We start from the raw sequence: 23687 nt of genomic DNA, 5'->3' as shown, positions 1-23687 counted from the left end.
TGCCAGCCAGGGAACAGTAGCTATTGTGCATCTGACCCAGAGCCTGGGGCCTGGAGGGAACTGCTGCTTCAGAAGAACCGCATAAGGAGATGCACGAAGGCTGGAAATCTTGGCTCCTATGTCAGCATAGATGTTCATGGAACCAGGCTCAGGTGTGCCCTTTAAGGTACCCCTCCCATCTTTTCCCAACACACAAAACAAGCAGGAAAGGGTATCCAGAGATCATTGACAAGAATCCCAGAAAGATTCCAAACTTGGTAAACGGCCAACGGGGAGACTGAGGCTGGAAAGTCGTGCCTGCCCTGAGTCCATCTGCAAATTATCTTCCTCTGGCTTTGCCCCCTTCACACGCAGGATTTGATCTCCTTCCGTGTTTTTCCCCACTAGGTGCTGATGCAGTTCCAGAGATTGAACTACAATACGACAAGTTCCAAAACCAAACACAAAACTAAAAAAGCATCTCAATGGAAGAAGCAGGACACAGTCTTCCTGGCCTTAGAGTGGAGAAAGGCAACCCCAGTCCTGGGGCAGGAAGGAGTTCTGGGGCAGAGAAGTCTTAAAGACTCCCACTTTCAGTGGTTGTTGCTATTCCTGGGAAAGTCCCTGCAACCTCTAAATCTCAGGAGTTCTGAGGGGCTGTCTCTGCTGTTTGCCCAAATTCATTGACTGAAATGGACCTGTGCTCTGAGTAAGGGGGATTTGGGGGTGCCCTCCAGTGGCTAGGGAGAAAGGCTGGCACTTCTCCTTCCTCCCACATACAGTAGCTGATGACTCTGGAAGATTTCCTAGGTCAGGAACGAATATGAGAGTCTGTGCAAGTTTTCCATTACTGCAGGAAGTAAAAGACCCAAACCACACACATGGGCTCTAAAACAAAACAAGGGCTTTAATCTCCTAACATGCAAATCTATCACGGTACTATTTAAAACAACTAAATGGTGCCCCCTACATAAGGAAATAGATGGGGGGAAGGGGTGTGGAGAAAATGGGCGCAAGGATGCAGCTGCTGAGGAATCCCTGCAGGGCCACTGGACACTTGCACAGCCCTGAGGTTGACTGCGGCCAGTTCTTCTCCTTCTTGAGTGCTGCTGACCAGCTAGGACCGGGGCTCCAGCTGGCAGGACAGGGTGTAGCTAAGGACAGAGGGACACCTGTGAGTTGCCCAGGAGCTTCCATTCAAGACTCCCTGCCAGTGTTTGCCCACAGCTGGAGTCAGGCGCCCCGGCAACAAGGCCTGAGGCTGCCCAGGGAAGGAGGATCCCAGGAGTGGCCAGCAGAAAGAGTCCACCCCGAACCTCACCGACCCAGCTCCTGATGGGCCTCACCTCTCAGCCTCGCTGAGCGGCTCCATAGCCTGGAACCAGGCCCAAAAAGGATCCTCGGGCTCTAGGGTGTAATTCTCGGCAGCCACCTGGAGCAGCATGATGTCCGTTATGACTTGGTATTCCTGAGCAGACAGAGAAGCACAGGATGTATAGGGAGCCTGGGGTGGGGGGGGGAGCTGCAGGGTCTGGTGACGGTTGAGGAGCGGGACCGGGGACCCATCCCAGGTCCTGGCACACATGGCCACCCTCCTGCCTGCAGATTCATCCGGTCTCCACCTGTTCTCAGAGGTGAGTATCAGTAGCCCCTCCTCCGGGAAGTTCTCCTGGATGCCATGCTCTGTCCCCATCTCCTAACGGGATGGGACTTGCACTGCTTTCTTCTCAAGGGGTCCCAGGAAATGTGAGGTGGAGGGCATGGAGCCAAGCAATGTTCTTCCCAGGGACATCTCTGAGGCCCACTCCCTACCCTTCCCTGCGGGAAGCGCCACATATGCTCACCTTATTTCTTTTGTGGTGGTTGATCTCATTTCCCTGGAATGCAGACAAAGTCCATCAGAATGAGGCCCCTGGTTCTTAGGAGCACTTGATTCCCATCCCTTCTCATGCTGCACCATGGCCAGGACCCGTGAGGGGGCCGTGCATACACAGATAGTGGGCCTGGGATCTAGGCCAGGCTCTGGGGTCCAGAGAAAGGAGGACATGGGGCAGATGGACTGGCTACAGGTCGGGACCCTGCAGCACCACCCTCTCGGAAGACAGTAGGGGAGGCCGAAGCCTCAGGCAGGAAGGGGCTGCTGCGGCTACGGAGGTGCTTGCTGACGTGGAGGGTCCTGACTTCATTCTCCCCCCACGGGCAAACTCACCGGGGGAGGCTGAGGTCCACTCAGACAGACCTCACGCAGCTTTGCCTTCAGGAAGCTCTGCTGCTTCACCAGTCTTCGGCACCGGGAGCCGTGGCCTAACTGCAGCCTCACCTCGCTCATCCCTGAGATGGGCAACAGCCCCCAGGCTCACAGGGTAGCCGTGAGGCTGTCATGAGGGGAGGTTTGCCGAGTCCTGAGAGCTCAGGGCTCAGTACAGGGGCGCTCTGCTCCCAAACCTCCGGATTCTGGTCCCTCCCCCACAATCCTCAGGCTCACCCACCTCCAGATAGTCCTCCATGGCGGTATCTAACATCACCAGCTCGGTGAGGAAAGTGCCAAGGAAAGGCACGACACCCTGTGTCATGAGGGGGAGGGTTGGGATGAGTCCCTGCTCGCTGGTGTCCACAGGGACCCTCCACTGAAACGCTCCAGCCTCCTAGCCCACCCCAGGGGCTCACGTGGAGCAGCCTAGGACCCTTAGCAGCCTCCCCCCCAACGGGTTCCCTTTCCCCTCCCCCTCCCAGAACATCACACTCCTCCTCATCACCTTCAGGGCCTGCTTTTCAAAAATGCCAGGGAATGGAGCACTAGGTCGGTCCCTCCCCACCTGCAAAACCCATTCTCTATGGACCTTTCTGGACCCTCCTCCTGGTCCTTTTGAAATAAGAATTGTAGAAGCTGTGGCCCCAGGAGCCGCAGCTGGAGTGGGAAGGACCCCCCCCCTTCCTGATCTTTCCTTTTTGGGAGGCTTCCAGCCCTCAGGGAGGAGCCCTCCTCCTCCTCTGACTTTGGAGGCCCTGGGCCTCAGGCACACTCACCTTCTTCTGCATCCTCTTCTGGGCTCCCCGGAGGGCCATCACCAGGGTGGCAAATCTATTGGACGGTCGTTCCTGCAGGGCCAAGGACAAGTTCCTTGAGACCATCATACCCTCAGGCCACTTGCCCCCACCATCTTGGACGTCAGAACCTAGACATCTGACCTAACTCATACTGATCCTGAGGCCCCATTATCCAGAAGCAGGCCGTGAGTGATTCCAGAACAATCTCATTCCAACATTCACTCCATGTGTGACCTTGAGCTTGCAGCCTGGCCTCCCCAAGCCTGTTTTCTCATCGGGAAACGTGACAACTCCACCTATCTCCCATGGTCTCCTGAGGACTCAGGGTCCTATTACTCTCATCATTGTTGTGGCCCTCAACCCAGCCCAACCCCATCACTGAGCACAGGTCTGTCCTCTGGGCTCTCCAGGTTTGTAGAGGCCCCCACGTGGACCAGCTGTCGACACAGAGAGGGTGTGTAGGCTAGGGAGTCTGCTTGGACACCACCTGCTTGCCCCCTCACTGCCAACGGCATCCTCACCTAGGCTGTCACCACATTCATGACAAAGGCTTCCCCTCCCCAAGGAATGCTTCAGACCATTCCCGACTTCATCCTCGCAGGACCCTGTTCCCTCCCACCCCTCCTCTCTTTCCAGACCTGCACCTTCCAGGCTACCTTGATGAGCAGGTTCCTGCCCTGTGCGGTGTCCTTGCTGCACAGCTTTTGAAAGATCCTCAATGGCTTCCTGAAGAGAGGCAAGGGAGGCAGGATCAATGGACGAATAATGTGGCAGGGTTGAGTGCGAGTGCCTTTTCTTTGAGAACCCCAGAGTGTCAACCTGCCTGGTTGAGGGTTTCTTCTGGGATCCTCTGAGCACTAAGGTCTTTGTAGGACATGGGAGGGAGCTCTCATGTGGCTCGTCCTGGGCCTCCCTTCCCATATTCATTGAGAAACGCTGTTTGGGTCAATTTGGGGTTCAAATGGGCAGAGAGCTTAGTGGCTGTCAAGGAAACACGTGAAGAGATTTAATGCAGCTCAGCCCCGTGTGGGACATTTGGCAAAACTGATTTCTAAAGCGGGAGGCATGGTGGCCTCCTCACCAGGGAGGCTGAGAGACCCACCCACCAGCCCAGGTCCTGTGGTCGGGGTTTGCCGCCTCCCAGAAGGTCCAAGCTGCCTGAGGGGGAAGAGGACAAGCCTCTGGGAGCTCCCTCGTCCATCCTGGTCCCTCCATGGAGAGAGGCCTACTCACCTGGAAACCTTCCCCCACGTGTTCTTGAGGCGGTGAATGGAGACACTCTGCAGAGCCGAGAGGATGGCATGTAAGGACGAGTAGTTCCTCAGGGCTTGACAGGCCTGGGGAGGGAAGAGAATGGGCTGTCACTTGGGGAGCTGGCACCTTATTGGCTCTCAAGCTTCAGTCCCCCTCAGGGGAAAGTGCTCCTGCTGGAGGAAGCAGCTGTCCAGGGACCTGCCGAAGGGCACACGTGAGGCCCAGAGGAGGAGGAGGATTTTCCCTCACTCCAAGGAAGGAGCCAGGCAGAAACCGAGCATCCTAGCATGGGGCCATGCAAGGCGAGGTCAGCATGCCCCTGGACGGAAGAGCCTAGGGACTCCACAGTCCCTAGGGCAAAGACCAGGGCCTTTCACCCTGAGACCTGATCAAGGGAAGAGCAGTGCCCGAGACTCAGGAGAGCACCTCGGCTGGGCTTCCCGTTGCATACCTTGGCCACCTTGATCCAGTGCTCCACCACCACGGCCCTGTCCCGGGCTGTCATGCTTGGGTTGCCAAGGCAGGTGGTGATGACACACTTGGCCACACCGTTGAACTGGGCGACAGTGGCCCGGACTGTGGGTGCCAGGTGCTCATTGCCAGGCTTATTGCGCTTGGACCAGAGGGAGCCCAGGCACTGATGGGGCAGCAGCTTCTTGAACAGCTCCTAGAGAACAGGGGGACCTTGGTTCACCCAGCCATTTCCCATGCAAGACTCATGTCCTACGTAGGGTCACAGGTCAGAGCTGGACCTCAGGGAGCTGAGAATCTGGCCTGAGCCTGGTTGGAGACCGTGGATTTCATTCCATTGCTTTTCCCTGAGGGAACCCAGTACACAATGACCCAGGAGCAAACAGAGCAAGGGAAGGAAGGAGGGCATTGGCACCCTGATCATGCTCAGGAACTCCCAGCTCCAGGTGGCACTGCAAGGTGGTCCAACCCAAGGGGGCTTCTTCCGCTCCCCTCCAACTGGTCATCCCCCTGGTCCTTCCCCCCTTTCAGATGCACATTCTCACACGGGAGCTGCAACCACACGTTTTTCCGTCTGCCCTGTCCTCATGGACACATCAGATGCCTAATCAATGCTGAGGGTACTCATCCTCCAAGGCACATGAGTGGGTGACCCATGGACTTGACTGAACACAGGGAGCTGCCCTCCTCCACCCACGGGACCAGGGCCTGCCCATTGGTCTCTCCATTCTGGCTCATTTCTTCTCCCTAGTACCTCTGTATCAGTGCTTATCAGGGTCTCTCGCTACAGTCCGCATTTGGACAGTGAAAGCTTGAACAAAGCGCCTTGATGGGTTGACAGGGTTGGGAAGTGGTGGAGCTGAGATTTGGTCCCAGACCATAGGAGTCCACATCAGGGAAAGGCAGGTGTGGGGCAGGTGAGAGCAGAAGGAAGGCCTGCCCCTGGCCCACCCTGAGAGCCCAGCTGCTCACCGCATCCATATACGTGAGCTGCTCTGCCACCAGCCTGGGAGGGAAGTCCAGGAGGTCGGGCTTCTCCTCACCCAGCTGGTTCTTTGGGGTGACACAGCGGTGGCAGGAAGCCTCTGGGGCCGCGGTGGGCTCTGTGGCTATTGCCTGAGTGAAACTTTCCAGCAAAAAGGGTGGTCCAGCTGACTGCTGCTCAGCACCCGGCACACATGCAGAAGATGGGAGCACGGGTTGCAGTTCTGGAACAGCTGACGGAGGGGAGGCTGGCTCTGACACCGCAGGTGACAGTTGACACAGAGCCGGGGTCGCCTCTAGCTCTATAGGAGGCCCTGTTCCTGGCTCTGCCGCTGGAAGGAGCCCTGGAGCTGGCACTGGGGCAGGAGACAGAGAAAGGTTCATCCACATCACTGACTTTCCGTATGCCTTTGCAAAACCAGGACAGACCCCATGGCCTTGAAAGGAATACCCAGCCCATGAACCCCATCCCAGTTAGCCTTCCCAGCTTGCCATCCCCCTTACCCTCCACCTCTGCCTCAGTGAGCGCCAGAAGTTCCCGCTGCATCAGGAGAAGGGGGACATGGTTTGTCAGGTCCCAGGCATGCCACTTCAGAACCATGGCCCCATGCACATAGGCCACCTTGATCTCGACACGGTCACGGCCCAGGGACTGATAGATAGCCTGCAAATTCTGGTCAGGCCAGGTACCCAAGAAGGGAGACAGGGTGCTGGGGAGAGTCATATGTGGAACAGAGTCAGAGGCCTGGCCTTGCATTGCACATGCTACTCCCACAGCACCGTTCTTTCTGTATGGGTCCCAGAGGATGGCCCCAGCCCCCTTCCAACCCCTCTCTAGCTGCCCTCGTAGTGGAAGGCCTGGTCCTCCAGAAAACCTGAATGAGTCTGGTTTTTCCACTTCTCCTCTCCTCTACCTGGCCATGGGCCTGGTCTACTCTATGCTCCATGCACACCAGTATCAAGGCTCAGGTTGGAGGCAGATTTGTGAGTGGTCGGCTCAGCACACCCTCGGTTCTTGGCCCCGGTTGGGGTGGTCAGCAGGGAGGGGCAGGCAGAGCAAGTTGGGACCGTCAAAGGGATGGGTGTTTCAGGCACCCACTGAGCCCAGACTGTGCTCTGCCGCCCAGAGGGCCCGGGACCCCCTCCACAGCCTTCTTTGACTCATCTGCTTCTTCACATGAAGCCCCCCAGATGAAGCCCACCCACTGGAAATCAAGAGATCGGTGAGATCCCTGGTTCAGCAAATCCCTCCCCAGCCACCACCCCTGTAGTCCCCCACCCTGCTCTGTGGAGGCAGCCAGCCCTGCTTCTGGACCCAAACCCCTGTCCCAGTTTTACTTGATCATTTCATCTGTCCTATGATCCAGCTCTCGGTGGATCCTTTCAAAGCTAGAGGAGGCTACGAAGATATCACATCTAACAACCATTGGACATGCGTGCTTAGGGTGTGCAGAGTGCCTATCTGACCCTCTGACTAGAACTGAGACCCAGACACTGTATCTCCTCTCTCCATTCACATTCCTAGGTGCTTAATATACATTCTTGAACGACTACTTCCCAGCCCGCACTTTCCAAATCCTGAGTGGCCCGTGGGCTGGTCTGCCTGCTCCCAGTGTGCCCCTGAGCTGCTCACACAAAGGACAACTACCAGAACCATCTAGATGGAATCTCAGAAGTCCTTTGCACATAGAGAAACTGCCTGCTTTGCATTTCCTTTCGTCAACCCAGAAGGGCCACCGGCCTGTGAGGGTTGCACTTGAGAGCTTCTTGACCGGAGAGAGAGAACTATTAAGCAAGAAGATACCCAGCACGTCCAGGAGCCCTTTCTACAGAGCCAAGCACCAGAGTAGCCCGTGCCATGTTTCCTCCCATGATTTCCTACAGTAACTGTATGAGGTTCATCCTCTTAACCACCCCACTTTTCAGAAGAGGAAAGGGAAGGTCAGAGAGGGGTGGTGCCATTCCCGAGATGTACACCCAGTAGATGGGAGGCTCACCCTGTGCTGTGCATGGGGTGGGCACTCACCTATTGAACTGCTGGCCCAGGACCTGTGTGGCTGAAGTGAACATCTCGTACATGCAGAAGATCATTGGGGTGGTTGAGATGCTCCCATCTGGGAAGGATGGCACCAGGGACTGTACGAGATGCTCCATTGTGCCTTCTCTGAGCCTCAGCATCATGTGGGCCTCATCCAGGGACAGGGATGATTCCTTTTCCCGCCAGGTAGAGAAGGGGGGTGTGGGGGGCAATGGAGTCAGCTTCAACACCACGAACCACCAGGATGATCAGGGTCTGGTGCTCAGACCAGAGAGTCCCATCCCTTCGGGAACTTGTGCAAGAAAAGGGACTTGAGGGCCCACCCAGAAAAAGGCTCTAGGCTTGAAAGTACAATTGCCTTTAGGGGTGAAATGAGAAAGCATTGGTCACTTCAACACATCTTGTTAGCTGAGCCACCACAGCCTTTCTCTCTCTGAATAGGCTTTATTAAGAACTGTATGCCTTTGAGTCATCAGTCAACATCCCTACTGCAGACAGGAGAAAGCAGAGGCTTAGCATCTCCAACGCTGCTCGAGATCATAGACGTTGGGCCTGAGAACTGTCCAGAGCATGGAATGCATGGCATTTCCCTAGGCTGCTGCGGCCTGCTCTGTTCCTCAGGTGGGGAGAAAGGTTCAGGGGAAATCCACCTTCCTCGGCAGGCCCCAGGGGAGCCGGTTGTTTCTAGTGTGGGTTCTGGCCTTGCCGTGATCATCTGTGGGTCCTGAGATTGGACATCAATCTGGACCTGTTCTCACCCCAGACCAGCATTGGATGTTGTTGTGGGCTGAGGCACCTGCTGCTTGTCAAGGGAGATGGAGTAGCTGAGCCCTTGGAGCAAGCAGCTCCTCAAAGATGGCCTGGATTGAACTCTGAAAAGACAGAGTCCACTACCTGGGCCAGGAGGCATCAGAGGCCTTGCACCCAATCTGTGCTTGAAAGGCTGAATCACAGTGGCAGACAACCTCCCATACGGAGGTCCAAAAAGACATATGAGGACACAGCTTGTGACCCGGGGGACATACAATGAGTCGATGTGTTCTGAGAGGTGATACGTTACAGAGGAACATATAGAATGGCTTCCTCCCACCGTTCCTTTTATGTTCAATCACCCTGTGTGGGGTGAGGATTCATAAGGCCTTGGACACGTTCTCCAAGGACAGTGGAGCTGGGTTCTACACAGGATGGCTGGGGTGAGTCAAGAAAATACTCAAAACAGTAGCAAAATGCAAAGACACTCATGGCTGTGGGAAAAGTCACACAAAACAGAATGAAACAGAATAACCCACGCCCCAAACTGCAAAAAACATGACCACTATTCTCTACCATTCCCACCTATGGGAAGAGTGTCTTCCTACCTTCTCCCACAGCTGGTGGTGGAGGTGTGGATACTGGGATGACTTTGTGGTTGGGCCTGCGGGGCACTCATGTGGAAACACCATGGGAGGGCCCCAGGTTTGTCCCCATATTTGTGTTGGGCCCTGGGTGCGTGGAACCCTCTTCCCATTCTCACCTCAGAGCGGCACTGATCCTGGGTGGCCTGGTGCACCTGCCACTTGTCTAGGGTGTTGTAGTTGAAGTTCCAGACCAGCTCTTCGATGACCTCCTGGGTGCAGCTCTGAAAATGCAGTGCCCCATAGACATGGGGTCAAGAGACATTAGTGTCCTCCCGGGACATTGCCGCAAGGGGCCACCCCCATTAGAAATCCTGCTCTCCAGTTGAGGCAAAGAGGGGCAGCTGAAAAGACATCGAGCAAGGAGGTAGCCGGATGAAACTCTAGAGCTCGTGATTAACATCGAGGTAGTTGAGCTTGGTCCCCAGTGCTCAGCTTCTCATCCTGCCTGCTATGACCTGGGGTGTGAACATGAAAGATGGGCCAGGCTTCCAACACCTGGCAGCTTCCTTCTGCCCAGGAAGGGTGTGTCCCACATCCTCTGTCCCCTTCTCTACACATAGACAACCAGCCCCCCACCCCAACACACACACAGGGACACACATAATGAGGGGCAAGAGGTGTGGGCCTGCTGAGGTGACATCACAGTTGTTGCCTGCTCTCCAGTGGGCTGCCCTGAGCTGCCTCGTGTTACCTGTTGGTGTCTCCTGCCACATGTCCAGAGGGCTCGGAAAAGCGGGCTGAGCCGACGTCTACAATTATTTGCAAGTCTCTCTCTCTGGGCTTGCCTGGGCCCAGAGACCCTGAAGGGAGGAAGGCAGCAAGAGAACATCCTGTTCTCTCGAACGTCTCCACTCAAGTGAGCTGGAGAGCAGGTTGTCTTTTGAATCTGGGTGCCCGGTTACCAGAGTTCTAAGTTCAGTTGGGGCCTATCACAGAGGAAGTGAGGTCACTCTTTCAAGATTCTAATCCCTGGGACCATGTGTTCAGTCAGACCTATCCAGAGCCCCTTCTTGGCAGTTGACTCCTTAGCTTTCTCCCCCATGTCATCTCCTGAACTGGACACAATGAGCCAAAAAGGCCATAGCCACCACTCTCTGGAAATGGAACTAGGGTCCGAAGCTTCAGGAGGCAGAGCTGAATTCAGACCTTACGTTCTGTGTTTCTTTGTGCCCTTGTGTGTCCTATGTCATTGCGTCTCTCACGTAGTCCCCACTTTCCCAGCCTGCAGTGTGGGGATCAGGCTAGAATCTACTTCCTTGGGACATCCTCTGGTGTCTGTGGATAAGAGTATTTATTACATGTGTGGGGTGGTCCCCTGTGTATCTGAGGCACAATTTTCAAGATGGAAGAATTACAAGAAGGGGTGGGACTTGGCATGGAGGGCCGCTCAGAAGAGGCCTGGGTTCCAGCCCTGTAATACTGCAACTGTCACTTTCCCTCTTGGCCTCATTTTAAGGTGGGCACCATGATGGTCTGGAAAAGCAAGAAGATGCAGGCGTTGTCAACCTCTGTAGTAAAACCATGCAATTGTTTCCCGTTATATGAAGAACGAGACCCCGTTACCTCGTTTGGGTCTATGAGGGGAGCGGCTTTCACCATGGCTCCCAGGGATCCTGACCTGTGGTATAGGCATCAGACTGTAACCGCTAAGTGGTCAGTGACTGGCTTTTGACCCACAGGACATATTCAACGTGATGAAGTACCATGCCTAGAGCTTCTCTACATGTCATGCAAAGAGTTTCTCACTCCCTAGTTACTTTCCATCATGTTCCACTACTCACTCCTTCCCTTTCCCTTCTTCTTCTCTCTCTCTGAAGCAGAACCAAGCACCGATGTTTTGAGCTGCCATCTACAGAGGCTCACAGGATAGAGAACGGAGGCAGTGCCAAGGCCAAAAGACACACAGGAACTCAGGTTCTGAGTCCAGATGGCATCCCGAGTCACGTGAGCCAAGGTATGACAAAATCCTCTTCCAGTATGGCCCTGGTCACAGCCGCAGCCACTGACACACCTTGAGCCTGGGGAACCATGCTAATTTGGGCCCGCATTCTTCACCCACAAATACTGTTAGAAATTAAAGCGATGCACCTGCACGTGCAGGGTATCAGGGCAATGCAGTCCCGGGGCAACTCTAGATAAGTAACAGTCTCCCAGGCCTCAGCATCTGTCCCTGCCTTCCTCCCTCCCCTCTGCTCTCCTGCTAGTGTCCCTGCAGCCACCCTGGCTGCCTTTTTCACTCCTCTGGCCAAACTGGCTTCTGTTATTGAGTGTCTGCAGCACAAGTCACTTCTTCCTGAAACGCTGCTCCCTGACGTGTGCAGGTCTAGCTCCCTTTGGTCAATCTGTTCTCAGCAACCTCAGCCTCAGTGAGGCCTTTCATATCTTTCCATGCAATGACTCTCCAGCCTTCCTCCGTAGCACACTTCATTCCTAGTACAGAGCGCTTGCTCTTTTCTTTCACGTGCGTTCACTTTGGAGCTTTGGTCCATGTGTAGACTGGGAGCTCCTAAAGCAAAGGAGCCCTAGATAATTTCAGCTCCGCGCACGGGCCCAGCAAGATACCTGGCATAGGGCAGTGCTCAGTGTGTAGTTACTGAATGAATAATTGAGAAGATCTTGGAGCCCACCTCCCCTCTTAAGCACCTAGACTGCAGAATGCTACTAAAACTTTCAAGCTGTTTCTGGGCAGGGGCGACAACCACAATGGCCTCTGCCTGACTCTTCCTGCTCCAGTTCCTCCAGCAGAACTCACCAGGTACCATGGACAAGGAAGCGCCCTGCACCCAGTTCTCCAGCTCAGGTGGCACAGCCCCACGCAGGCACACCAGCAAAGAAAGCCATGCCTTTTCTCGGGGGTCCTCAACGCAGTGCCTTTGCAGAGTCACAGAGCAAAGGAGCAGGATCTCTATTTTTCCCTTCTCTGTGTAATCTGAGACAAAGAAGAGAAAAGGAGGAAGACTAACTCAGAACAAGAGATCAGATAAAAGTAACCGGAAGCAGAGGGCGGGGGGGGTGCAGGAATTGAGTGAATGGTGAAAAGGTACAAATTCCAGTTTCAGATCAATAAGGAATAGGGATTTACAGTACACCCCAGGACTACAGTTCATTACTGCTCTATGGTGTATTTGAGAGGTGTGAAAAGAGCAAGTTCTGAGAGTTCTCATCACAAAGAAAAACCTCTCTTTCTTTTCTTTTTACTTCATTTTTGTATCTGTAGAGATGATGATGGCGGCGGACTAAATTTATTCTGGCGATCGTTTCACAGTATACGAAAGGAACATCATTACGCCAGGTATCTTAAACATACACAGTTCTGTATGTCAAATGTATCAAAACAACTGGAGCAAAAAAATATTTTCATATTCATAGAGAGCATCAGGAAATTGGACATGGTAAAAAGAACGTCACGTAAACAAAACTGAAAACAGCAGAACCGAAAGCCAGTAGGTTATCCTAGGGGTTAAAAACTTCAAGCCATTGGCATAGAAAGTCGATTCTGAAATTAAAAATCAGTGAATTAAAATTAAAGCAGATGAAATAGAATTTTAAAATTTTGTTCCATTTAACAATTTGTCAAAGAATAGAAAGTCTTAATAAGTGACCTCAGATAGTAACTTTTGAAAAAACTGTTCATGTTTTGGAAAATTCTGATTGTAAGCTTCCAAGTGGGCACAGAATGAGAACATTTTGTTTGATCAAAGTCGCCTCACGGAAAATGGCTGAAGCAAAATGTCTGAGATGGGACTTAAACGAAAGGATATAAATGGCTAGACGAAATTGTCCCGAGTTCGTTTCTCCGTATTTGCAGTTTACATTTATTTTCATGTCGTTAAGTCCATTAAGTTCATGGAGTACATTCTAAGTGTATTCCATGCATTAATATGTTTGAACAACCTCCCTGTAACCCAGCTTCACATCTCATTGTATCTTGTAAAACTCAAACTCTATACCGTGAATCAGAAACTTCCGATGACCGCCTACTTCCAGCCCTTGGCAACACCATTCTACTGTCTTTGGCAATTTACTCTAGGTAGGTCCTAAGAGTGAAGTCAAAGTGTGTATTTTCATGAATACTCATCTACTTAGCATAATATCCTCCAGGTTCACCCATGTTGTGGCATATGTCAATGTCTTCTTCCACTTTGAAGAATCAATGCTATTCCAATATGTGTACATACAACATCTGTTCCTCCCTCGACAGATACTTGGATTGCTTTCATGGTTTAGCTATTATGAATAATGATGCCATGAAAATGTGTGTTCAGATATGTCTTCAAGACCATGCTGTCAATTAATTTGGGTATACACCCCAGAAGTGGAGTTACTGGAACACATAGTAAGTCTAATTTTCATTTTTTTTGAAACTACCATACTGATTTCACAACTATGCTGTTAAACATTCCTACCACACACACTGAATAAGGCTTCCATCTTCTCCACATCTTGGCCAACACTTGCTCTTTTTTTCCCTTCTGATTGCTTTTTTTTTTTTTTTTGGAAGAGTCATCTTAAAGGATGTAAAATGGTATCTCATTGCTTTTTATAATTTGCATTTCCCTTAACATTAGTGATGTATCTTTTCAAATTTCTTTTCACGTGCACATCTTTGAGGATATGCCTATTCCCAATTTGCACATTCACGCATTGCATTCATTTTGTTGTCTGTTGTTGAGTTCATGTGATCTCTATTCATTCTGGATATTGAGCCCCTGCCAGATAGACAGTTTGCAAATATGGTCTCCCATCTTGTGGATTGTGTTTTTACTTCATTGCTAATGTCTTTAACGTCACAAAGATTGTAAGTATTCTGAATGTCCTGTACGTGAATTTATTTTTCTTTTCTATCCTGTGCCTTGCAGGTCATATCCATTAAAGCATGGCCAAATCCTATTTTGTGAAGCTATGAAAATGAATATTATTGGACTGCACTTTCAAGATGAAAAAGGTTCATTAGTGGAGTAAGAGAGTAGCATGAACTGGAGAAGCACTGGCATGATGATGGGGTCATGACGCTATGTGATCGCAAGAGGATAGGAATATGTATGATGGGCCAGCATGAGCTGTGTACTGGAAATGGGACCTTGTCCATTTTGTGCAGCACCTACGTGGATGATGGGAGCAGTGAGACATATGACTGGACGGATCCCCGAGCTCAGCCCTTCCTCCAAGTTAGACTTTCATTGCACTCTGATCCATTAACGTTTGAAGAGTTTCTTAATCAGATGAGGGACATAGTCTTACATGCTAGAAGGTGATGAACGTGGTGTGTGGGCGTGTCTGCAAGGAACTCCGTATCCCTCCCGTCTTGGTGAGCCACTGTCTGGAGTCAATGGCAAAGAAGGTTAGAGTACTAAATTACACTGGGGTCAAACCAAAGGGGAACAGTATGTCCCTCCTATGCTGAGCTGAAGTCAGGCAAGACCTTTATATGTTTGCTCTGTGTTCCCAGTTCATGGTCCCTAAGTTCTCCAGGTTCCTCTCTGGGAGAGAGGAGATGGACATGTTTGAGGTGGAGCTGGAGAGCTGTATCACCACCAGGAATGAGACCGAGAGCCGACTCCCAGTCATCGTGCAAGTGAAAAAATGGGATCAATGTCATCAAAGAGAAAACCATCAGCCACCAGTATTCATGCCGCCTGTGAGGAAATCTTGTCGAGAGGCACTTGTAAGTGATGGAGGGTGCACACCTGTAGTAACTCTGTGGCAAGTACAGATGTTACCTGCTTGAGGTGACCCACCTTGAAGAAACAAAGTTTTTGCCACCCTGTCAAGGGTGCTCAGAATGGACTCGAAGGGCAAGAGGCCTGGAACTGAAAGCATGTTTGAAAGTCTCTTTAGGGCTGAAATGAAAAAGGCAGCATGCCCTGAAAACTGCCTCACCTTGAATAGGCTAGCTCCCTTCATTGCTTGTGGGAAGAAAAGAAATCATCCGGTATTTTTCGTATTGAAAACAAGAAAACACAGAACCTTGGATTTCCGTTATTTTTTTATTGAAATTCGATTAGCCGACATACAGTCCATCCTTATTTCAGATGTAGTGTTGAATAACTCATCAGTTGCATATACCACTCAGTGCTCATCACATCACGTGCCCTCCTTTATGCTCCTCACCCAATTGCCCCATCCCCCCACCCAGCTCCCCTCCAGCCACCCTCAGTTGTTCTCTGTGCTTAAGAGCCCCTCATGGTTTTGCTCCGTCTCTGATGGCTTCCCGGTCAGTTTTCCCTCCTTTCCCCTATGATTCTCATCAGTTTTCACTCATATGTGGAACGTAAGAAACAGTGTAGAGGATCATAGTGGATTTTCTTTAAAAGGATGTTATTTTCTGTCTTTCCATGTTTGACTGCATTTCACTTTTCTTTAAAAATGACACGTTCAAATGATATGTCCATTGACCCTGGAGGGTTGGGCGTTCTTCACACTTCCTCAATGAGTTAGGACCCTGAACCAGGTGTCAGGAGAACCTCCTCTGTGTTATTGTTCCCCGGGTGCCCTTGTTGGGCTTCAGCTTCCTTATCTGTAATACGATGAGAGATACGAATGCTAAATATTTTCCGAAAGTTGTTCCCGCTACAAACGTTCGATGGCTACCAATAGTCGAATATTGCTTCATCCACGAGACAAAGGTTAGGAATCGTTATTTCAATTACTTCGTGAAGACACACAACCAAGTAGAATGAGAACACCAGAGGAGCATCGCTCCAATAGGACTCGAGTGAAACTCTGCTCCAACTGCCAGTAGCATAGGACGTTACCTTTTACGTGAACACAGAGGTGGGCCCTGGCCTTTCCATAGAAACAGACTGTCCTTTTGTCTTTGGACATATTCATTTACCTTTCGTGTGGATTGACGTTCAGCCCGATGAGACCTCATGAGGAAACTCTGCGTATTCTAAGCTTAGATCTCATAGGACCGATTTTTCTTAAGTTTTGAAACTACACTATAATTGACAGACAGTGTTATATTCCTTTCAGGTGAACAGCAGGGACTCAATAGTTCTGTATATTACTCAGTGCTCAGCACCATAAGTGTACTCTTAATCCCCATGACCTATTTCACCCATCCCGCCACCTGGCCATCCCCAGTCTGTGCTCTACATTTGAGACTGGTTTTTTGTTTGTTTTCTCTTTGTTCTTTCTTTTTGTCTCTTAAGTGCCACACAGGAGTCAAACCCATGTTAACATAACACACATCGACTTTAAAGCTTACCTCCGTTTCATGGTCTGGATGAAATGTGCTGACTATACCACCACGTTGACTCCACAGTGGCTCCCAGGGATCCCCACCCGTGCTATATACCTCCCTGTCTATCCACTGCCTGGTTGCTAATAGGTTTCTGACCAAGAGAATATGACAGAACATTGTCACTTTCCTGTTACTCTCTTCTGTTCCCCTCCTTTCTTTCCTGTATCCCTGCACTGGGGAAGCAAGCACTGGTGTTTAGAACTGCCCTACATAAAGGCCCACAGAGGAAGGAACCTAGGGAGTGCCCAGGCTAATAGGCAGAAAAGAACTCAAATTCAGGATTTCGCTTAAACCCACTTTGTTGAGTCTGAGCTAAATCCTGACATTAGTCACATCAGTGACTTGGGAGCAAATCTTACCACAGTTGGGCCTCGGGTGAGGCGCAGATCGCATCACACAGAGACCTGGGGGCAGAAACACCCAGTCTCAACTGTGCGGAGATTCCAGGCCCCCCCGAATTGGGAGCTAGGAAATATCACGCTTCAGAAGTGCTAAGCTTTCTAGTAGTGTTCTCAGAGACAAACAGATAGCTAACTCAGTCGACCAGGCTTCGGCACCTGGCCCTCCCATCCACTGCCATCTCTTGTTCTCACCTCCCAGCCTCCACCAGCCACTCTGGCCACTTTCCGAATCTTCTCTGGTCAAACTAGTTTCTGTCTGAGAGATTTGGCCCCAGCGGTGCCCTCTCCCTGACACACTGTTCCCAGAGGTGTGCAGCTCTTGCTCCCTCTTGTCAATCTGCTACCAGCAGATGTCACCATGTGGAGGCCTTCCAGACCCTCCTCTCCTGTGACTCCCTAGCCCTCCCTACTACACTGTGCTGGTAACTGGAGTATAATATCTGCTCTGTTCTTTCACACGTCTTGCTTTCAAGGTGTTCTCCATCAGAACAGCAGAAACAACTTGGCCATTTGCAGACTGCACTGGGGCGCACCAACTCACCTGGCACAGGCTGAGTGCTCAGAGCACAGTTGCTGAAAGAAGAAATGGGAAGGTCTTGGGGCCCTGCCTTCCATCCTTGTCACCATGTCCATTCCTGAGCCCGTTATGCTAGCACTGGGATGGGCAATGCGAGAGGCTAGAATGGATATCAAGTGGCCAAGATGTACTCGGCTGCTTAGTGCCTTTTCCAGGTTGAATGCACTTGGGCGGATGTCAATGTGTGATGCAAAGATCATCATACCTGGTGCCCACTCCCATGGGTCCACCTACATGTCTGTTCCCCAGGACTAATTGTCATAAATCTTCTTCCTCCCAGTCCCTGACCAATGAGCCAAATCATCTACCACTGCCACGAGCCAATGTATATTCTTTCCTCAGGCTGCTTTTCTTTCCATACCACCTGAAAGAATTGAAAGAATTTTGAAATGCTCGAAAGAATTTCCCGTCGCTGCATTCTATCAAGACTACCCTGAACGGGGCTGTAGTATATCTGCAGCCACTTTCCATCCTGCAGCCACATCCAAGCCCATTCAGCCATGAACCAACCTCAGTCTTTTCCCTCCTCTGTCGCCTGGAGCAATATTGGGTCTTCTGCCCGTCCTCTCTGAAGCTCCTCTGGCCCGTTCATGGGGACTTGCGAGGGAGCCCGTGCACCACACACAGAGTGGCCCCTAGCGCCTGCCTCTGCCCACGTGCCAGGGCTGACTCAGGAGCTCAGGCTCCCACCTAACCCCCTTCCAGCCTCGGCCATCCCTCTTGGAAGGACTTTGTGCTCTGCACACATCGCAGAGATACAGGAGGGCACAGGAAAGAAAACCCACTGACCTAAAGAAGCTCCTAAACTATTGACCTCCTTCCATCCTGCCTCCATATGCCCTGGAAGAGAAGAGGAGGAGAGGCCTGCAGGTGTGGACAAAGCCCTGCCCTGGCTGTTTATCTTCCCGACAATAAAAAGGCCTCCTCGTTGCGGCCAAACTGTTGCTGAAAATTCTGTTTTCAGTGGTGAAACAGATAACTTTGGTCAAATGGCCTGCTGGCGCCGTTTGTCAGGGTGGTCCGTGGACAAGTGGCCTCAGCATCCGCAGAGGGCGTGTTGGAAATGCAGAGTCTCAGGTCCCTCCCAGTGTTACTGAATCAGAATCTGTATTTTCACGAGATCCCCAGGGGATCCAGGCCTAAGACAACATCTCAAAAACCACTGTTGAATGTTCCCCAAAGAGAAAGCTAATCGGCACCTTGATATACCAAATGGGGAAGGCACGGTTGTTTCCTGGGCCTTTTTGGCAGTTTCTAGCATTCTAGAATTCCATAAAGGGTTGATTCCCCAGTGGACATGGTGGGAGTTGTTGTGCAGGAAAGGAAAGAACACCATACCTGCTGGGAAATGGAGCAAGGACGGAAGCTATGCATGGGCCCAACAGCAAGAGCTCCAACGCACCAAGGCTGATCCCCTGCTCTAGAGCTCTCTGCTGTTCTTATGCTAGATCCCTTTGTGTCAGGTGATGGGATGGGAGATTGTTCTTGCTTTTGGAGCTGGCCTGTATTGCTGTAACCGGTCCTCTAAGATTCACTTTTGTTGTATCCCAAAGTTTTGGGACGCTTGTCTTGTCATTGTTCTTGGATTCCATGTAATTTTTTTTCCTATTTTGAATTCCTGGTTGACCCACTCATTTCTCGGGAGCGTGTTCTTTCACCTCCTTGTGTTCATGGTCTTTCCAGGTTTTTCTCTTGTGGTTGATTTCTAGTCCATACCATTGTGGTCAGAAAAGATGTATGCCATGACTTCCATCTTTTTGAATTAGTAGAGACTTGTTCGGTAGCCTAATATGTGATCTGCTCTGGAGGACGTTCCATGTGCAATCGAAAGGAATGAGTATGTGCTGTTGGAGGATGGAATGTTCTGCATGCATCTGTTTAAACCAGTGCATCACCCAAAGCCACTGTTTCCTTGTTGATTTTCAGTTTGGATCATGTGTCCATTAATAGAAGGGGGGTGTTAGATCCCCTACTGTATTATATTACAGTCAATTAGTTGCCTGCTTTTTGTTATTAACTGTTTTATGTATTTGGGTCCTCCTATGATGGGTGTCTAAAAATTTAAAATTGTTCTATCTTCTTGTTGCATTGTCTCCATGATTGGGACACAGTGTCCTTCTTTGTGACTCACTACTCTCTCTTTTTTTTTTTTATATTCTGTTTTGTCTGATAGAAGTATTCGTACCCCTGCTTTGTTTTGGCAACCAGTTGCATGCGAGATGCTTCTCATCTGCTCACTTTCAATGTGCAGGGGACCCAGTAGGTCTGGGGGCTCAGGCTGAGTACCTAATTTTGGACAAGTCAGTGTAAGTGTGCAAACTGAGACTGAGTGTGTAAACTGTTGAATATTAGTGACAATGGAATATTACTCAGCCATCAAAAAGAACGATTTCTCAACATTTGCTGCAACATAGACGGGACTGGAGGAGATAATGCTAAGTCAAGTCAAACAGAGAAGGAAAATTATCATATGGTTTCACTCATTTATGGAACATAAGAAGTAGGAAGATCAGTAGGAGAAGAAAGGGAAGAAGGGGGGGTAAACAGAAGGGGGAATGAACCACAAGAGACTATGGACACTGGGAAACAAACTGAGGGCTTCAGAGAGGAGGGGAGTGGGGGATTGGGATAGGCTGGTGTTGGGTATTAAGGAGGGCACCTATTGCATGGTGCACTGGGTGTTAGACGCAAGTAATGAGTCATGGAACTTTACATCAAAAACTAGGGAAGTACTGTATGCTGACTAACATAATAAAAAAAATTATTATAAAAGAAATAGAGATGATGGACTTCAGAAAACATGGACCTAAAAGTCATGACGGACAGCAAGGAGAGTGTGGGGTTTCTCTGGTCAAGGATATGGCCCATTATCCTGGCAAGAAAGAGCCCGTCCCTGATCCATCAGATGCCAGCCAGGGAACAGTAGCTATTGTGCATCTGACCCAGAGCCTGGGGCCTGGAGGGAACTGCTGCTTCAGAAGAACTGCATAAGGAGATGCACGAAGGCTGGAAATCCTGGCTCCTAGGTCAGCATAGATGTTCATGGAACCAGGCTCAGGTGTGCCCTTTAAAGTACCCCTCCCATCTTTTCCCAACACACAAAGCAAGCAGGAAAGGGAATCCAGAGATCATTGACAAGAATCCCAGAAAGATTCCAAACTTGGTAAACGGCCAACGGGGAGACTGAGGCTGGAAAGTCGTGCCTGCCCTGAGTCCATCTGCAAATTATCTTCCTCTGGCTTTGTCCCCTTCACACGCAGGATTTGATCTCCTTCCGTGTTTTTCCACACTAGGTGCTGATGCAGTTCCAGAGATTGAACTACAATACGACAAGTTCCAAATACGGGGGCAATACAAAACCAAACACAAAACCAAAAAAGCATCTCAACGGAAGAAGCAGGACACAGTCTTCCTGGCCTTAGAGCGGAGAAAGGCAACCCCAGTCCTGGGGCAGGAAGGAGTTCTGGGGCGTACAAGTCTTAAAGACTCCCACTTTCAGTGGTTGTTGCTATTCCTGGGAAAGTCCCTGCAACCTCTAAATCTCAGGAGTTCTGAGGGGCTGTCTCTGCTGTTTGCCCAAATTCATTGACTGAAATGGACCTGTGCTCTGAGTAAGGGGGATTTCGGGGTGCCCTCCAGTGGCTAGGGAGAAAGGCTGGCACTTCTCCTTCCTCCCACATACAGTAGCTGATGACTCTGGAAGATTTCCTAGGTCAGGAACGAATATGAGAGTCTGTGCAAGTTTTCCATTACTGCAGGAAGTAAAAGACCCAAACCACACACATGGGCTCTAAAACAAAACAAGGGCTTTACTCTCCTAACATGCAAATCTATCACGGTACTATTTAAAACAACTAAATGGTGCCCCCTACATAAGGAAATAGATGGGGGGAAGGGGTGTGGAGTAAATAGGGCGCAAGGATGCAGCTGCTGAGGAATCTCTGCAGGGCCACTGGACACTTGCACAGCCCTGAGGTTGACTGCGGCCAGTTCTTCTCCTTCTTGAGTGCTGCTGACCAGCTAGGACCGGGGCTCCAGCTGGCAGGACAGGGTGTAGCTAAGGACAGAGGGACACCTGTGAGTTGCCCAGGAGCTTCCATTCAAGAGTCCCTGCCAGTGTTTGCCCACAGCTGGAGTCTGGCACCCCGGCAACAAGGCCAGAGGCTGCCCAGGGAAGGAGGATCCCAGGAGTGGCCAGCAGAAAGAGTCCACCCCGAACCTCACCGACCCAGCTCCTGATGGGCCTCACCTCTCAGCCTCGCTGAGCGGCTCCATAGCCTGGAACCAGGCCCAAAAAGGATCCTCGGGCTCTAGGGTGTAATTCTCGGCAGCCACCTGGAGCAGCATGATGTCCGTCATGATTTGGTATTCCTGAGCAGAGAGAGAAGCACAGGATGTATAGGGAGCCTGGGGGGGCGGGGAGCTGCAGGGTCTGGTGAGGGTTGAGCAGCGGGACCGGAGACCCATCCCAGGTCCTGGCACACATGGCCATCCTCCTCCCTGCAGATTCATCCGGTCTCCACCTGTTCTCAGAGGTGAGTATCAGTAGCCCCTCCTCCAGGAAGTCCTCCTGGATGCCATGCTCTGTCCCCATCTCCTAACGGGATGGGACTTGCACTGCTTTCTTCTCAAGGGGTCCCAGGAAATGTGAGGTGGAGGGGATGGAGCCAAGCAATGTTCTTCCCAGGGACATCTCTGAGGCCCACTCCCTACCCTTCCCTGCGGGAAGCGCCACATATGCTCACCTTATTTCTTTTGTAGTGGTTGATCTCATTCCCCTGGAAAGCAGACAAAGTCCATCAGAATGAGGCCCCTGGTTCTTAGGAGCACTTGATTCCCATCCCTTCTCATGCTGCACCATGGCCAGGTCCCGTGATGGGGCCGTGCATACACAGATAGTGGGCCTGGGATCTAGGCCAGGCTCTGGGATCCAGAGAAAGGAGGACATGGGGCAGATGGACTGGCTACAGGTCGGGACCCTGCAGCACCACCCTCTCAGAAGACAGTGGGGGAGGCCGAAGCCTCAGGCAGGAAGGGGCTGCTGCGGCTACGGAGGTGCTTGCTGACGTGGAGGGTCCTGACTTCATTCTCCCCCCACGGGCAAACTCACCGGGGGAGGCTGAGGTCCACTCAGACAGACCTCATGCAGCTTTGCCTTCAGGAAGCTCTGCTGCTTCACCAGTCTTCGGCACCGGGAGCCATGTCCTAACTGCAGTCTCGCCTCACTCATCGCTGAGATGGGCAAGAGACCCCGGCCTCACAGGCGCAGCTCTGAGGCTGTCATCAGGGTAGGTTTGTCGAGTCCTGAGAGCTCAGGGCTCATTACAGGGGTGCTCTATTCCCACAGGTCCAGATTCTGGTCCATCCCCCACAATCTTCAGGCTCACCCACCTCCAGATAGACCTCCAGTGCGGTATCCAACATCAGCAACTTGGTGAGGAAAGTGCCAAGGAAGGGCACGACACCCTGTGTCCTAAGGGGGAGAGTGGGATGAGTCACTGTTCTCTGTTGCCCACAAGGACCCTCCCCTGAAAAAGCTCCAGCCTCCTGGCCCACCCCAGGTGACCGCGTGGAGCAGCTGTCGACACTAAGAGAGAGGGTGTCAAGGCTAGGGAGTCTGCTTGGACACCACCTGCTTGCCCCCTCACTGCCAACGGCATCCTCACCTAAGCTGTCACCACATTCATGCCAAAGGCTTCCCCTCCCCAAGGAATGCTTCAGACCATTCCCGACTTCATCCTCGCAGGACCCTGTTCCATCCCACCCCTCCTCTCTTTCCAGACCTGCACCTTCCAGGCTACCTTGATGAGCAGGTTCCTGCCCTGTGCGGTGTCCTTGCTGCACAGCTTTTGAAAGATCCTCAATGGCTTCCTGAAGAGAGGCAAGGGAGGCACGATCAATGGACGAATAATGTGGCAGGGTTGAGTGCGAGTGCCTTTTCTTTGAGAACCCCAAAGTGTCAACCTGCCTGGTTGAGGGTTTCTTCTGGGATCCTCTGAGCACTAAGGTCTTTGTAGGACATGGGAGGGAGCTCACATGTGGCTCGTCCTGGGCCTCCCTTCCCATATTCATTGAGAAACACTGTTTGGGTCAATTTGGGGTTCAAATGGGCAGAGAGCTTAGTGGCTGTCAAGGAAACACGTGAAGAGATTTAATGCAGCTCAGCCCCGTGTGGGACATTTGGCAAAACTGATTTCTAAAGTGGGAGGCATGGTGGCCTCTTCACCAGGAAGGCTGAGAGACGCACCCACCAGCCCAGGTCCTGTGGTCGGGGTTTGCCGCCTCCCAGAAG

The 23687-nt window shown here is 51.5% G+C and overlaps 2 protein-coding genes and 1 long non-coding RNA gene across 16 annotated transcripts in view; 2 read left to right on the top strand and 1 right to left on the bottom strand.

Moving 5' to 3' along the window:
- The window catches only part of LOC123786490 (uncharacterized), a 126230-nt gene extending 105361 nt beyond the window's left edge, over positions 1-20869 (top strand). For 7 of the 12 annotated variants that reach the window (XM_087860500.1, XM_087860499.1, XM_087860497.1 and 4 more), the window contains one exon: positions 388-681. In XM_087860500.1, the coding sequence (XP_087716626.1) occupies positions 388-666 (279 nt within the window). In that variant the 3' untranslated portion in view covers positions 667-681. Of the gene's footprint in view, positions 1-387; positions 948-20688 lie in introns of those variants that run through there. The other 5 variants (XM_087860504.1, XM_087860511.1, XM_087860519.1 and 2 more) reach the window with 5 other exon arrangements.
- LOC123803820 (ral-GDS-related protein-like) overlaps positions 7714-23687 on the bottom strand; it is a 59168-nt gene continuing 43194 nt past the window's right edge. Inside the window, exons 1-6 of one of the 3 annotated variants that reach the window (XM_087860522.1) lie at positions 23197-23264; positions 22506-22868; positions 22141-22173; positions 21645-21766; positions 9288-9392; positions 7714-7947 (exon numbers count right to left, since the gene is read on the bottom strand). In XM_087860522.1, the coding sequence (XP_087716648.1) occupies positions 9335-9392; positions 21645-21766; positions 22141-22173; positions 22506-22625 (333 nt within the window). In that variant the 5' untranslated portion in view covers positions 22626-22868; positions 23197-23264 and the 3' untranslated portion in view covers positions 7714-7947; positions 9288-9334. Of the gene's footprint in view, positions 7948-9287; positions 9393-15139; positions 21453-21644; positions 21767-22140; positions 22174-22505; positions 23054-23196; positions 23267-23687 lie in introns of those variants that run through there. The other 2 variants (XM_087860523.1, XM_087860521.1) reach the window with 2 other exon arrangements.
- On the top strand, positions 10991-15137 carry LOC148106749 (uncharacterized). Its single transcript, XR_015723559.1, has 3 exons — positions 10991-11125; positions 12389-13507; positions 14031-15137. It is a non-coding gene; the product is annotated as an uncharacterized LOC148106749 (long non-coding RNA).

The sequence above is a fragment of the Ursus americanus genome, unplaced genomic scaffold, assembly GCF_024610735.1.
Source record: "Ursus americanus isolate L20-20 unplaced genomic scaffold, mUrsAme1.1.p SCAF_68, whole genome shotgun sequence".
Lineage (NCBI taxonomy): Eukaryota > Metazoa > Chordata > Mammalia > Carnivora > Ursidae > Ursus > Ursus americanus.
Note: the sequence above shows the minus strand (reverse complement) of the source record. Positions and strands in the feature narration are given on the sequence as shown.